Consider the following 14,320-nt stretch of genomic DNA (forward strand, 5'->3'; position numbering starts at 1 on the left):
GTGAGTGCCTTGTTTTCTCCTTGGAGCATGAGAACTCCAAACTCCCCCTCAGCCCTGCTAGCTCTTCACACAACTTTTCCAGTGTTGCATGGATTCCAGCCAGAGCACTAGCCTCTACTTAAAAATGTTGTGTCTGTAGATTAATCTGTTTTTCTTTTTTTTGTCGGGTTAAAGTTCTTTTGTGAGGTAGTTGGATCTTTCCATGATGGAGTATGTTGTTCCTCCATAGCGTAAAGCTGTTGGTACTAGTCGATTTCCCTTCGGGTCTCCTTAATATCAAGGTTGGCTCTTTACTGTAACCAGTTGTTTTACGAAACGATAACAATGAATCTTTCCCATGATGACGACAGGTGTCTTTAGTACAGCCAGCTAGCACTCGCAGAATCCACACAAAAAAATGGAACACAAACTTGCAGTCCCAGCCGAAAGGCTAACCACATCATGGAATCCTTAGCAACAAAACTTTTGTTCTGATTAAAATCGATTTAATGAAACAATTTTAATATTAACAACACACCGAGTGTAGACAGTACAATGTTCTGTTGCGCGCTCTGATCAAACAGTTTTTAACTTTGTTTTTCAGAGCTGCCCAGAGAGGACATCGTTTCAGACAGGTTAGTTCCTGAATGCAGCTCCTGCATATGTGAGTACGTGGACTGACCTTCAATACTATCCTGATCCGCTTATTCTGGGCTATCTGGAGCTTCTCCCTCATAAGCTTAGATAAGCCCCCAAACCAGGAATTAGTAGCATAGTCAAAACTGTCCTTATCAAGCAGCTTGGACTTTCTAGCCAAAAACTTAGTACTGGCATTAACCTTCCCTAGCACTTTAGTGGCCATGCTCACACCTCCCAAGCTTCCATCCCAGGTAGCTAACAGAGATTTTAGTAGTCAGGACCTCACCCCCTAACTCCACTCTGATTTCAGAGGACCTGCACAATTTAGGTCTGGACCCAAAAATAATTTCCTCAGTTTTACCTAAGTGCAGAGGCAGCTTATTATCTCCAAGCCATTTGCTAATACTAGTAAGCGCTGTGCTAAGTGTCATGACTGTCCTGATCAGGTCAGGTTACAGGAGACCACAACCCTACAGATTATCTCTCACCCCCAACAAAGGAGGAGAGATCTAGGGGTATGAAGATGTGGGGGTTTTATGACCACTCACGCCCATGGTAAATCTTAGGCAACAGACAAAATTCCTTTGTCCTCTCACTATGGAGAACCAGCCTCAGAACATTAAACATGCAATAAAGGGACTTTAGAACAATGGTTTCCGTCAGCCACAATGGTGGTCATGACGATAGATGTAATATGAAAATTAATGTCATTTTTGTCTGGTTATTAAAAGTTAAAGGACGATGTTATTACGGAAACATTGTAACTTTAAGAGTTTTCCTAATATATGCTTGATGTTTATACATTGTACGTTGTGTGGAAAATGTTCAAATCAAAGAGAATGTTTTGGTAAAGATGAAATGTGATGTTAGTTGTCTAAAATAGGATTGGAGTTAAATCTAGACCTTGCCTCAACTTGGTACGCCCAGAAAATTGACCTAAAGGCGGTTACGCCCTCTTCTGACCCGAGGGTATAAGACATGTGAGTTAAGAATTAACATATCAGACTAAGTGACCTGTGCTGCAGCTAAGGTCTAAAAAGTCAACAAACCCAAAACGCAACACAAGGTTGAAGACAAAGAAATATTTTTTCTACCCATGCTACGGATGAGTAGCTGTGTCTAAGCGGGTGAATTCAAGCCTGATCACCAGGTCTCCACTCCCCATCGAATCGTGGTATCTAAACTGTTTCCATTCCTACGCTGTAAGCTCTGAGCTACAGAGCTGTCTGTCCTCAGAAGACCCCTTTCAGGGCAAGGGCGAGGAATCAGAAAACTAAGCCAAAAGGACACTGACATCGTGAGGACAACCAGAGAGTTGCACCAGAGAAGAGCGTCATTGAGAAGCCTAAACGGTCCACACGGAGACCTTCAACACGTAATTACATCATTATATTCTAACCCATAAGAGCGGCAGTTCGGGGCAAGGTTAGGGTTAAAATAAGCATAGCTGACAAATGCACCCAAATGTATGTTTCTCTCGTGTACTTTCTCTTTTTCTCTCTTTTTGAAATCCCCATTTTGGGTAACATGCTTCATATATACTAAGTTCTAATCAATAGCCTAGACTGTGTTTTTGTGTATGTGTATATTTTATTATCATTTTAGCTTTCTAGTAAATATATAATCAACTAAAATTGGTGTGGTACGAACTCATTGGTGGGACCCGGGTTTGTGCAGATTCCCAGATTATGCGACGTTCAGAATGAGACTGTAGAGGAAATTGATTAATTAGCGACTGTTGTAAAATCGATATTCTGATATTCTTTGAGTTAATTTGGGAAATAGAAACTCAATAAAACAAATTTTCCCATGGTGCCCCAGGTTTATGAGGTAATAATTGCCTGATTAATTTAATCACACAATTATAAACCGTTAATCATTCGATGAGCAGCAGTCGTCACATTAACTAATACAACGTCACGACATAAGTATGCTCTCCAACATTGTTTTACTTTGTGAGACAACAGAAGTGTAGAGTCATCTGCATAAAGGAAAAGACAGCAAGAGCAAGCATCTTTTATATCGTTTATATACAGTAAAAACAGTAGAGGACCAAGCACGCTCCCCTGCGGAACGCCACAACTTTTTGATTTTGCCTGAGACAGTGAACCATTAACCTCTACTACTTGCTCCCTACCTGACAAATAGAACTTTACCCAGCCTAGAGGGATACTGCTTAACCCCAGTGCCTCCAGTTTGGAGATTAGGAGACAGTGGTTAACTGTATGTCAAGCAGTACCATTCCACATAGATTTCCCTCATCAATCTCTTTTCAGATGAAGTCAGTCAAGTAAAGTAGACATGAATCAGTCGAGTATGTTCTTCTAAAACCTGACTTAAAATTATGCATTAGACTGTTTGTTGACATATTCATACATTTTCTCATGTGCAACTCTCTCCAGGATATTTGGTGTTACACTAAGGATAGATACAGGCTTATAATTCATAGGGTCAGACTTTATCCCCTTCTTATACAGAGGTATAACTTTAGCTTGTTTCATGTCCCTGCGAAAGATGCCTTGTTCAAGAGAGAGATATGCATAATACAAGGGGCAATTTGCTCAGCAGAATCTCTAAGAAACCTTGCAGGAATATTATCCAGGACTGTGGCTTTGGAGCATTTAAGCTCTGCTAGTATACTGGCTATTTTGTCTGTTGCTACCTTTGCAAAAGAAAAAGAGTTTGGCTGAATCCCTAACTCAGAATAATACTTCTTGACTTGGTCATTTCCATACAAACTGGTGGGCAGCTTGCTAACCAGCTTGCTGGCAACAGAAGTAAAAAAAAGAGTTGAATTAATTTGCATCTTCTGCTTTTTCATATACCATCTCCTCCCTGATGTTCAGTCCAATACTGTTAAGCTTGTTTTTGGTAGTACTACTACAGCCTAGGTCCTTAAATGATTTCCAAAGCTTTTTAGGGTAATTTTTGTTCACAATGATTTTATCAGCAAACTAACCCCTCTTAGCTTCGTCCATCCTGCTCTGTGTGTGCTTCATTTCTGTGACGCTTATATAGGACAGAATCAGGTTGCTCTTGAGAGTTCTTAAATTTCTTAAAGGCCTTATTCCTAGCTTGGATAGATTCTAGAATCTCATGATTAAACCAAGGGCCAGATCTCTGCTTTACTCTGACCCGTCTAATGGGAGACATCACATTCACCAGATCAAGGAATCTACATTTAAAGGCTTCCCAGGCACTGTCTACCCCTACACTATCCAGCACAGGTGACCAGTCAATTTTACCCACTTGCTCCCTAAACATTTCAACACAGTATTTTTAAAGTCCTCTGATTCTAACAGTTTTGTGACACTTAAATATATCTTTAAAAACCATCCTTGTGCAAAATGTAATAAAATGATCACTGATTCCATAGACTATTACTCCACTCTGCAATATTTTGGATTTATCAGACACCAATATTAAGTCAATCGGACTTTGCACTGCTTCACATACCCTGGTGGGATCTTTTATCATTTGGGTCAGAGCAAGTGATCTACAGAAGTTCATAAATACATTGTGGGTTGGTCTATTCTTTTTGCAGACATCAGTATTGAAATCCCCTAACGCAATGATTTCCTTCACCATCACTAGTAGAAGCCCAACAGCTAAATGTCGGACTAGCTGCCTGCAATCAGAACACTGAACCAAATCCAAGGGCACAGTTTAGAAAAAAGAGAACATGAATAGTGCATGTGTCACAGCCTAATCTGTTTCACCTGTCCTCGTTATTGTCTCCACCCCCTCCAGGTGTCGCTTGTTTTCCCCAGTGTATTTATCCCTGTGTTTCCTGTCTCTCTGTGCCAGTTCGTCTTGTATGTTTCCAAGTCAACCAGCAGTTTTCCTGGTCTCCTGCTTTTTCTAGTCCTCACGGTTTTGACCCTTACCGGTTTCTGGACTTTGTGCCTGACTATTCTGCCTGCCTTGACCACGAGCCTGTCTACCACTCTGTACCTCCTGGACTCTGATCTGGTTTTAACCTTTTTGCCTGTCCACGACCATTCTCTTGCCTACCCCTTTGGATTAATAAGCATTGTAAGACTCCAACCATCTGCCTCCTGTGTCTGCATTTGGGCCTCACATTGTGCCTTGATAGCATGTTAGATTCAAATGTGTGCCTGGTTCAATAAACAGACAAAACTAGTACTGACCACACCAATAAAATAGATAGGGATGGATTCTTGATCTGGATTTAATACAAAATGTATAATATACTGTAAATAATATACAGTACTATAATATACAGTACTGAATTAGTCATAGAATAATTTGTCCAGTATGTTAAGGCAGCTGAGTGCTCATACATCAATATTACTTATGAATAGCTCATGCTGTAAGCAGATGACCCAGACAGTAAAGTACATTAGAAACCCATGAGATAGACACTGCGTTAACATCCAAAGAAACATCAAAGTCACACTAATAAAGGACAGACATCAACATGCCTTAAATTCTCATTCCACTCTGCTACCACATATGAAGGGCAAAGCTTTCATGGGGTCCGATTGACTTAAACATTAATATAATTCAAACAAAAGTCTGATGCTCATATTCCTTTTGTTTACGTTATGTTCATACCCCCTGGGCTCTAAGGCTCAAAATCATTATCAAAATGCATATTTTCCCTTGGAAAAAGATTAATGGCAAATGCAGGAGAAGGCTTCTAAAGCTGTAGCAAATGAGGATGAAACAAAACAAACTAAACAGGGCCAGGCACAGAATAGAACAAACCTCCCCCCATCCTTGCTTCCCCTGTCCCTCGTATGGCCTCCTGTTGCTGCACCATCCTGCTCAGCTACGGTGCTGACTTTTTCCACATTTTGTTACGTTACAGCTTTATTCTAAAATTGATTAAATCGTTTTTTTTCCCCCTCATCAATCTACACACAATACCCCATAATGAAAAAAAATCTAAAACCAGGTTTTTAGATTTTTTGTGGGACCTTATATAGACAGGTGTGTGCCTTTCCAAATAATGTCCAATCAATTAACTTTACCACAGGTGGACTCCAATCAAGTTGTAGAAACATCTCAAGGATCAATGGAAACAGGATGCACCTGAGCTGAATTTCGAGTCTCATAGCAAAGGGTCTGAATACCAACGTAAATAAGGTATTTCTGTTATTTCTTTTTACAAAATGTGCAAACATTTCTAAAAACCTGTTTTCGCTTTTTCATTATGGGGTATTGTGTGTAGAATGATGAGGATTTGTATTTATTTAATCCTTTTTAGAATAAGGCTGTAAGGTAACAAAATGAGGAAAAAGTCAAGGGGTCTGAATACTTTCCAAATACACTGTATGTGCATGTCAGTGGCAGTGTGCAATGGGTTACAAAATAAAGCCATAGCCTACTTTAGGCATAAACAAAAGAAGGCTAGTGTATGCATACAGTACGGTCAACCCACCACACCACTCAGTGACTTAGTTAGGGGGACTTTAATGGTGGGCTGCTCTAACAACTAAGGAGATGAGGAGTGCATTCACTTCATGCCGTTCAGGCACCGTTACACAACACTTTTAATGTGCTGTCTTCTACAGTTTATCAGAGTACACCCAATATGTTCTCCCTGTTGATTATGTTTATTATGCATTTTGGTTGAACCAAAATATTACATATAACAACATTTTTATGAAATTGGAAACAATAAAATATATATGTGAAATTAAATGAAACAATAATATATGTTGATGATAATGCTAACAATACCCTAATATATTCAATATGCTGTAAACTACTGTCTTTTAGCAGTTTCTCTCAATTCCATATAATCAACCTAATAACTATGACAGCCCTCACTATTGTCATTTGTTGCACTAATTGCACTGTTTGTCTACATAACCTGGTTCAAGCATTCATGACATTACCCTGAAGAAGGCACAGTGACACCGAAACGTTGGTGTTTTACCCAATAAATTACTAGGACTTTATACATATGGTGTGTGCGACTCTCTTTGTTTTTATAGCTTACTGTCTCTGACACTAACAGTATTACAGGGATGCTGCCTCCGCAGGGGTGCTGTTGCCATAATTAGGATTATGGCTATGTCTGATTGGAGAAGTCGTGAAATAATTCAATCAATCAATGCAAAAATAATAATGAGAGAGACAGGTGCGAGGAAGGCTGTAATCTCTGCCATTTGCAACACTGCTTTTATAGGAACATTTCTCTACTGCTACTTGAGTACACACATTAACAGTACTGTCTGCTGCTGCATCCCCATAGTGACAGGAACGCACTGCTCCTGAAATAAACACATTAGATGACTGTGCACTCCCACAGTGTCACATAGTAGGCTTTGAGGAGAACGCTGCAATGAATCCTTATAACATCCATTTCTGCATACTGAAAAAATGCAATTCATACCACAGTATGAGCACATAGTCTACCACACATACACCTGCTTCCCAGACTGAATATTCACCCCTGCTTCTCCGTTAGTGTAACAGCACTTCCAGCTCTGACTGTGGCTGAGTCTAAATTTAGACACAGAGTCTTAGAGTGATGTCATCACTGGGCTGATGTGGTGCATAAAAAAAGCTCACTGTCTGTCCACCACTATCTATCTCATCTTCTAACAGCAGGGTCCCAGAGACTTGTAGGTGTGTCTGAACCTGGTGTCAGTCTCTCTCCTGCGTGTCCTGGGCTTCACCTCTACAGCTCAGCTCCACCCCAGCTATGCTGACAGCTGACAGCTTGCGTGTGTTTGATTTTCTCACACACTGAGGAGCTCCCCTACAACCATTACTGTGCCAACACAGCCTCTCATAACCGCTGTCTCTGCTGCACGCAACAACACTCTACAAAGAGAAGCGCCAACAAACACGTGTGTGTGTGTGTGTGTGTGTGTGTGTGTGTGTGTGTGTGTGTGTGTGTGCGCATGTGTGTGATCCTTAGTAAGTGCTACTGGTGACCTGGTCATTCAATGGCTGAGGTTGTTTAAGTTACTTGTCTTTTAGAGAGTGCATACAATATACAGACTAAAACCATACAGAACAGTATCTCACCCATTCATCACAAACAGAGTGATACTCTGTTACCATCATCTCCAAACTGTTCCATTTTAGGTGTCATTTAGGATGGTTTTCTAGGTAAACAAACCTTTCAGACATGTACCATATGTAGCACAGTACCCAAAGGGTTATACATACAGAATGTCTAAAATACTGCCCTTCCATGTAACTGAGCCCAATGTTTAAGTGTAGGTTTAAACTTGTTTGGAAAAGTGCACTTCAATGTATTTGTTTTTCCCTTCAAGTCCTTTCCAAAAATCCACTATATTCCTCTCTAGAATGAAAAGGAAAACCTTTTAAGACACCTGAAAGTATCTGTGTTTAGTTTGTGCCTGCAATCCGAATAATGAAAGAGCCTTGTGCTGAAGGGTAGAATTTTTTCTCCACCCTCCCGTAAGGCCAATAAAACATTATATCCGATTATTAAAAGTGGAAGTAATTTCATCAAAACTTCTAAGTGGGTAAACAGGAGCTGTAGTTGATGAGATGCGACATTTCTGGTTTTTTTCTAAAAAATGTCCAGCCTGGTCACGTGATACAAGTCAGGATTAGACATCCATCCATGTCTGAGGACGTTGGGAGTTGACAAAGAAACTGGCCACTAGAGGCAACCGTGAGCGATGTCACCTTCAAGAAGGTTTTGGTTTTGCTAGGGCGTTGTGGACAGGGATGGCAGACGGGAGTACAAAAGGAGGTTGCATGTTCGAATCCAGTGATAGAAACCTCATCCCAAACTTTTTAACTCGCCCCCCCCCTCCCTCCAGCATTGGGGAACATCCCTAATTCTATACATGCAATTCTATACATTTTGCCATGTCTAATCTGTATTTGTGATATTTAACTGACAAAAACATTACAACAATATCCATGGGTCAAAAAACCTAAATAAAAGAATGTTAGCTGACATGGGCTGGTTGATCTGGACATTTCTGACAAGTTATAAATATCTCTCTAAGGTATGCAATGACTGACATGACAAGAGGAACTGATGATGCACTACCCTATTTCGAAATTGCAACTTGTGCATTCTACTATTATAACTTTCAAGAGTAAATTTAAAGCTCCTTAGTTCCTTAAAAAAAATGTATATATATTCTTGATCCCCGGGGGACGAGCCCCACAGTTTGGAGTTAATGCCTAACCTTAAGATTTCGGAGTTAATGCCTAAACTCAACCTTAAACACTTTGAAATTTGACGTTTGGAACAACTTCTAAATTTGACGTTTGAGAAACATGCATGAATGTCTAATTCTGCCGTGAGAGCATGTTGAATTTTCCAGCATACCAAGTGAGGGAAGGGTTTGGAGATGTCAGATTTGCATACAAATGAAGGACCTGTTTAGGCCTGTTTGTGCTCCTCTGTTGATCAGAAATACTATACTATAGAAACGTAGGGGGGAGGGAATTTCTGTTTCAAAAATATCCTATTTCACTTCCACTGGAGTCAGCATGAGGAGGGGTTAATGAGCTAGCTATTTCCCCTTGGTAACCACCGTAGATGACAGGAGGACAAGCATGCTACTTCACTTTGTGTTTTTTCTTGGTGAGACATGAAACAGAAAACCTTCTAAATGTGATACCAAGACAAACATCAAAATAAGGAAAACATGTAAAGGCTTGTGCCAGCAGCGGGGGATGATAAGATGAAAGAAGAATCTGCAGCTAACATCATCATCTAAGAAGAAAATGATAATCTAGTCTACACATGTCAATGCATGAGTAGGTAGGGGGACAAACACTGGCAACACCTTGGGGACGGTCAGAGGTTTGATACACAGCAAGAAGCTAGCTTAAGCCGTCAGCTGTATGCCAATGAGTGTGTATATATCAAACCACGACATTTGGATGTGTGCATCTGTTAAAATTGTCAGCATTAGCAACACAGCAGCATACTGTTCTTGCACAGTATATTGCAGAGTGGGGGGAACCATCCTCAACCATTACTGTGATGATAGAAGGGCCAAGCTGTTTGCGATCTTAGCACAGATCTGAATCACTACAGGCCTGAGCCATTACATCTGCACAGTGCATTAGTGTGAGCCCAAAGGATTCGACACGATCCAGCTGCTTCAGTTCAGAACAGCCAGGGCTCTGCTCTACCATCAGTCAGTCAGTAGCCCCCTCAGTATGTCATGCCTGCAGTCCCTCCACCAACCCCAGCCTGTGGCCCCTCAGATCCCAAAACCCAGCAGCTCTCAGTATGTATGCTCTTTTGTGTGCATGTACTGACATGTATGTGTAACTGATAGATGTGCGCGCGCACACACACACACGTTCATGTTTTTAAATATATGTAAATTGTAAAGTATTTTGTCTGTAATGTATTTTTCCAAGTAAGACTAGCTGTCGCCATTGGCGTCGGCTAATGGGGATCCTTATGAAATAAAATCCGCTCCTCTCCTCTCCCTCACCACAGTGGAGATGCAGTTGCGTCTCAGGTTGATCTCGGTCAGTGAGTCCAGGCCCTGCAGGTTGTCCACCCTGGAGATGCAGTTCCCTGCCAGGTTCAACACGCGCAGCTCAGACAGGTGGGAGAGATTCTCTATCTGAGAGATCTGAAGGCATAGGGAAACACAGACAGAAACATCAGTGTGATAAACTGGTGAAATGTTCTCTTAAGTCATTATGAATGAAAGGCTCACACCATCAGGGGCTTGAGGCTGTGCTGTTTTAAATACATTAGGGAGGTGACAGGGGCCATAAGAGTGATTTTCAGTGTTGAGAATATGCTCTGTGTTGTTTAAATCAAATGATGAGACATGCCAGTTCTGTTTGTTGTGCAAAATAAAACTCTTGAGTACAGCGGAGTAGAGCAGACACCTGTGTACCCTGATTTACTAGCCTAAGGCCATTCCATATTCTCTGCTAAAAACAGCCCAAAATAAATTATACCTTCAAATGAGTTGGAGATAACTTATTTGAATTTTGAACATACAATGTTACCATCCAATTCCACCCTTACAATCACTCCTTTCATTTCTGACCCACATTATCATAATTTTGATGCCAAAACAAAGTCAGTATTCTCTTTGAACCATGAGTCCAAAAGGCATCCAGAATCCAAAAGGGTCAGTAGTAGTGAAATGTGGCCTTGGCCTCATACTGGTTGAGGGGGAACTGTAGGGCCTCTTGTCAAAATGAAACTAACTACTTCAGGACCCAGGGGATTCCCCGGTTGCTGTCTGTCTGTTAGTCTGAGTGTGAGGCTGTGAGGTGTGTGCCACTCAGTCCTGTGTCCTCTCCATTTCAGGAAGAGGTCAAGTTTGCGTCCCAAATGGCACCCTATTCCCTATGTATGGGCTCTGGTCAAAAGTAGTGCACTATATAGGGAATAGGATGCCATTTGGGACACGACCCAGAACTACAGTAACTACCACTGAGGGGCCGGCTTTGGGGGTTCCCTTTCCCTTGATGATGATACACTGCATGTTACTCCAGGGGTCAAAGTTTGAAAGGCTCCTGCAGTGAGCTTGATGCAAGTAGACATGAATCAAGACAGACTGAGTATGGTTGTTAGCTTAGGGCAGAATCTTTAAATGAACAGTGAACATCATTTAAAGGACAGAAGCTGCATAGAGCTTTGGAGCTCTGGCTAAAAGGGCCTCTGCTTTCCCCTTCCATTTAGGGGAGGGAGGGGGATGACAGCCTGCTCTCCACATCTAAAGCCCTTCTATGAGTGATACTGAGGCACACTCTTCTCTCTGACTCTCCTCTTTCATAGCTTGACCAGACAGTGCTGTCATAGCCTAAGCACTCTAAGGCCAGTGTAACAGTGCTATGTCATAGCTATCTATTTGTACAGTAAGTTGTCCAGCTGCCAGTAGTGAGTAGCAGTTATGGAGTTCTGACAATAGGCCCAGGTGTATTAAGTCCTCCAAATGCCTCTCATAATACTGTTGTTGTTGGACAGAGACCAGAGAAACAGGCAAGGGTCGTTGAGATTGAAACAACTTTTGTTATGACTGCTGACAAATACAACAGAGTGAGGTAATGTTCCACTCCAACTGAGGCTTCCCAGTGATGTTCTCTTTGATTCACCGTTCCACCATGGCTCCAATGAAAAGCATTCTCTCTGTCTCAAGTCCACTTTAACACAAGTCAGCACATGGCTAAACCAATCTCAGCCCGGGCTGGGACTGGGACATCATCCTCTGTAAAGCTAAGAAAGCCAGAGGGTCCACTCCATACTGGCTGTATCTTTCACTGAACAGTAATTTTACATCTCTCGTCAGGGCAGATTAGATCATCTCATCTGTAAATATTTAACTGGGTTGTGTTACAGATAACTGTAGAACTGCTTTCTGTTGGGGTGGATCACGCATCCAAAATATGTTACAGTGTTTCCCCGCTCATTTTACAGAGGAGGAACATGAGAGGTCAGGGCACTGTTGAAGTCTTAATGTCCTATAGGGATATTTGCTCTGCAGGCAGGGTCACAACTGTCCTTTATATGTCTTAAAATAAAAAAGGCAAAGTGCATTGTAAGTTTCAAATAATTTCATAATTAAGTTAAATAGTGTCTGTTTGATGAATGATTTAGAATTTCTAATGTAATTCATTGTAGACATCATATACCGGTACTCCTTGCATTCCTGATACAATAAATGTAGTGTCATTCAAAAAAATCTCAAGGGATAAAAAATGTAGCCCTGTCCTCATTGAATAGCAGCCGTTATAGCTAGTGTCAACTAGATACAGAGGATCCTATTGTGAGCACAAGCCATCACTCAACCAATGGAAGGAAAGGTTATTTAACAATATGATGTCAGCCTCTAACTCCAGGACCAGGCCAATGGGGTTGAATGTCCTTCCTTCCCAAAGAGGATATTCCTCTTGAACATTTCCAACAAACTGGAAATACAACAACTTCCTATCCCCAGAGCACATCTCCCTTCTGGGTAAAATGAGAGGCCAGGGAGGGGTGATTTGAAATTAGGGCAGAAATGATCCCTTGTTTGTGGTCATACATAGGTGACTTAAACACTGCTGTGCTTTAGGAAGTACAAATGTGGTAAGGGGAAGACACAGTATGTTCGTGGTCAGAAGTCACTGGAAAACAACGGCTGCTGGTTAGATTAACAGAAACCAATGTTTAATTGGGAATGAGAGTATGAGACACATGAAAAAGAGCAGCCGGAGTCAGAGAGAGGAGTCTCACAGGGACTCTGGGTTGACTTTCACTGGAGCAATGTGGGTGATATACAGGCAGCACATTTCAAACAACCAGCACTGCGGACAGATTACTTTTCAATCCTATCCTCTTTTAACAGACACTGGCAAAATCCTGATTTGACACCAGTATTACTGTGATCCCCTCTTCACAGGCTTTTAAAACGTTGTGACAGCAGCCAGATCATACTGTAGGCCTATCGAAGGAGAAAAGCTCATCAAATCGGCCTTCGCTCAACTTACCATTCACACTAAAATGAGTTGTAGAACAGCTTTATCAGGTTTTCCTTCATTGTAAAAGGTACAGAGATAGCCTTGCCTGTTAGAGAAATTACAGTAATTGAAGAAGAACTGTAAGGTAACTCAGAGCAGGACTGGGATGTGTGGGAGTAAGCTCCTAAATATGTTTTCATTTGGTGGGAAAAATAAAAGAAAGGTAAAGTACTCTAGTAATGATGGCTGAGAGAGCACTGAGTTTCAACGAAAAGTACAAATATAACTCACTGCCTTCACACGACTGAATATAGAATGTACTCAAAAGCCTCACAACAGGAACTAATGCGTTTTCTTTCCTGAAGTCAAGCCTGCTTGAGCTTAACTGTAGGGGCCCAGAGTCAGTGACGTAGTAACCAACCGGCAGTATGGGGGAGGTGGTAGTGCCTCTCTGCTCTTGCTGAACCTCACAGCTAGATATCACAGTCCCCCACTGGTCACAGTATTGCAAACAACATTACAGACAATAAATGCATGTGGGTGTATATTTGGAGAACAAAAAAGAATGTAATTGAAGTTATCATTTTCTAAGGTTTGAAACATGGTACCTGATTGCCATGCAAGTCCAGAACATCTAGTTTAGTCAGGTTATCCAGACTGCATATCCTCTGGATTCTGTAAAACATTAAACAGACAATAATATTAACATCATCCTCTCTGGTATTCTATACAAGATATCTCTCCTATAACACAATGTTACTATGACAAAGAGCTGGTATCCCATCTGCTAACTGAATGGTTACCAGGCACAAGGAAATGGGATTGATTGTCAAAGAGCGGTAGGAATTTATTTTCTACTGATGGGAAGTTGACTGTTTTCCACTGTCCTGTCATCCAGGATTGTCTATACAGACCAAACTGTAACTTAGGGAAGTTAGAATTTCCAAGGGACTGTAACCTATTAGAAACCTAAATCTGTGGTATGCTTTGCTTGAAAGGTACCGCAGACTGTTCTGAAAGTGGGTTCTAAAAAGACAAATGTCAGGTTTTACAGACTCTGGAACAAAACCAGACTTCAGCAATGGGATCCCGGAGGCATTTGCCATGATTTGTGCCTTTAATCTTCCTCCCTCCTGACCTTTAGTTTTAAAGTAAGGTGATGTTAGATGTAAGATTCACAAAGAGAGCAGTGGTATGGTTTTGTACAGAAATTGGGCACCTGCAGGAAAGTACTTTTCAATGGAGTTTGATATATAGGCTAGCTGTGCTGTGGCGGTCATACAGTATCACTTAATCCAAAAAGCAG

The 14,320-nt window shown here is 41.3% G+C and overlaps 1 protein-coding gene across 1 annotated transcript in view; it reads right to left on the reverse strand.

The window, feature by feature from the left end:
* Nucleotides 1-14,320, reverse strand: part of LOC115167054 (leucine-rich repeat-containing protein 49-like) — a 56,955-nt gene that overhangs the window by 37,907 nt on the left and 4,728 nt on the right. Inside the window, 2 exon segments of the mRNA XM_029721095.1 lie at nt 10,044-10,187; nt 13,623-13,689. Coding sequence (XP_029576955.1) covers nt 10,044-10,187; nt 13,623-13,689 — 211 coding nt within the window.

The sequence above is a fragment of the Salmo trutta genome, chromosome 29, assembly GCF_901001165.1.
Source record: "Salmo trutta chromosome 29, fSalTru1.1, whole genome shotgun sequence".
Lineage (NCBI taxonomy): Eukaryota > Metazoa > Chordata > Actinopteri > Salmoniformes > Salmonidae > Salmo > Salmo trutta.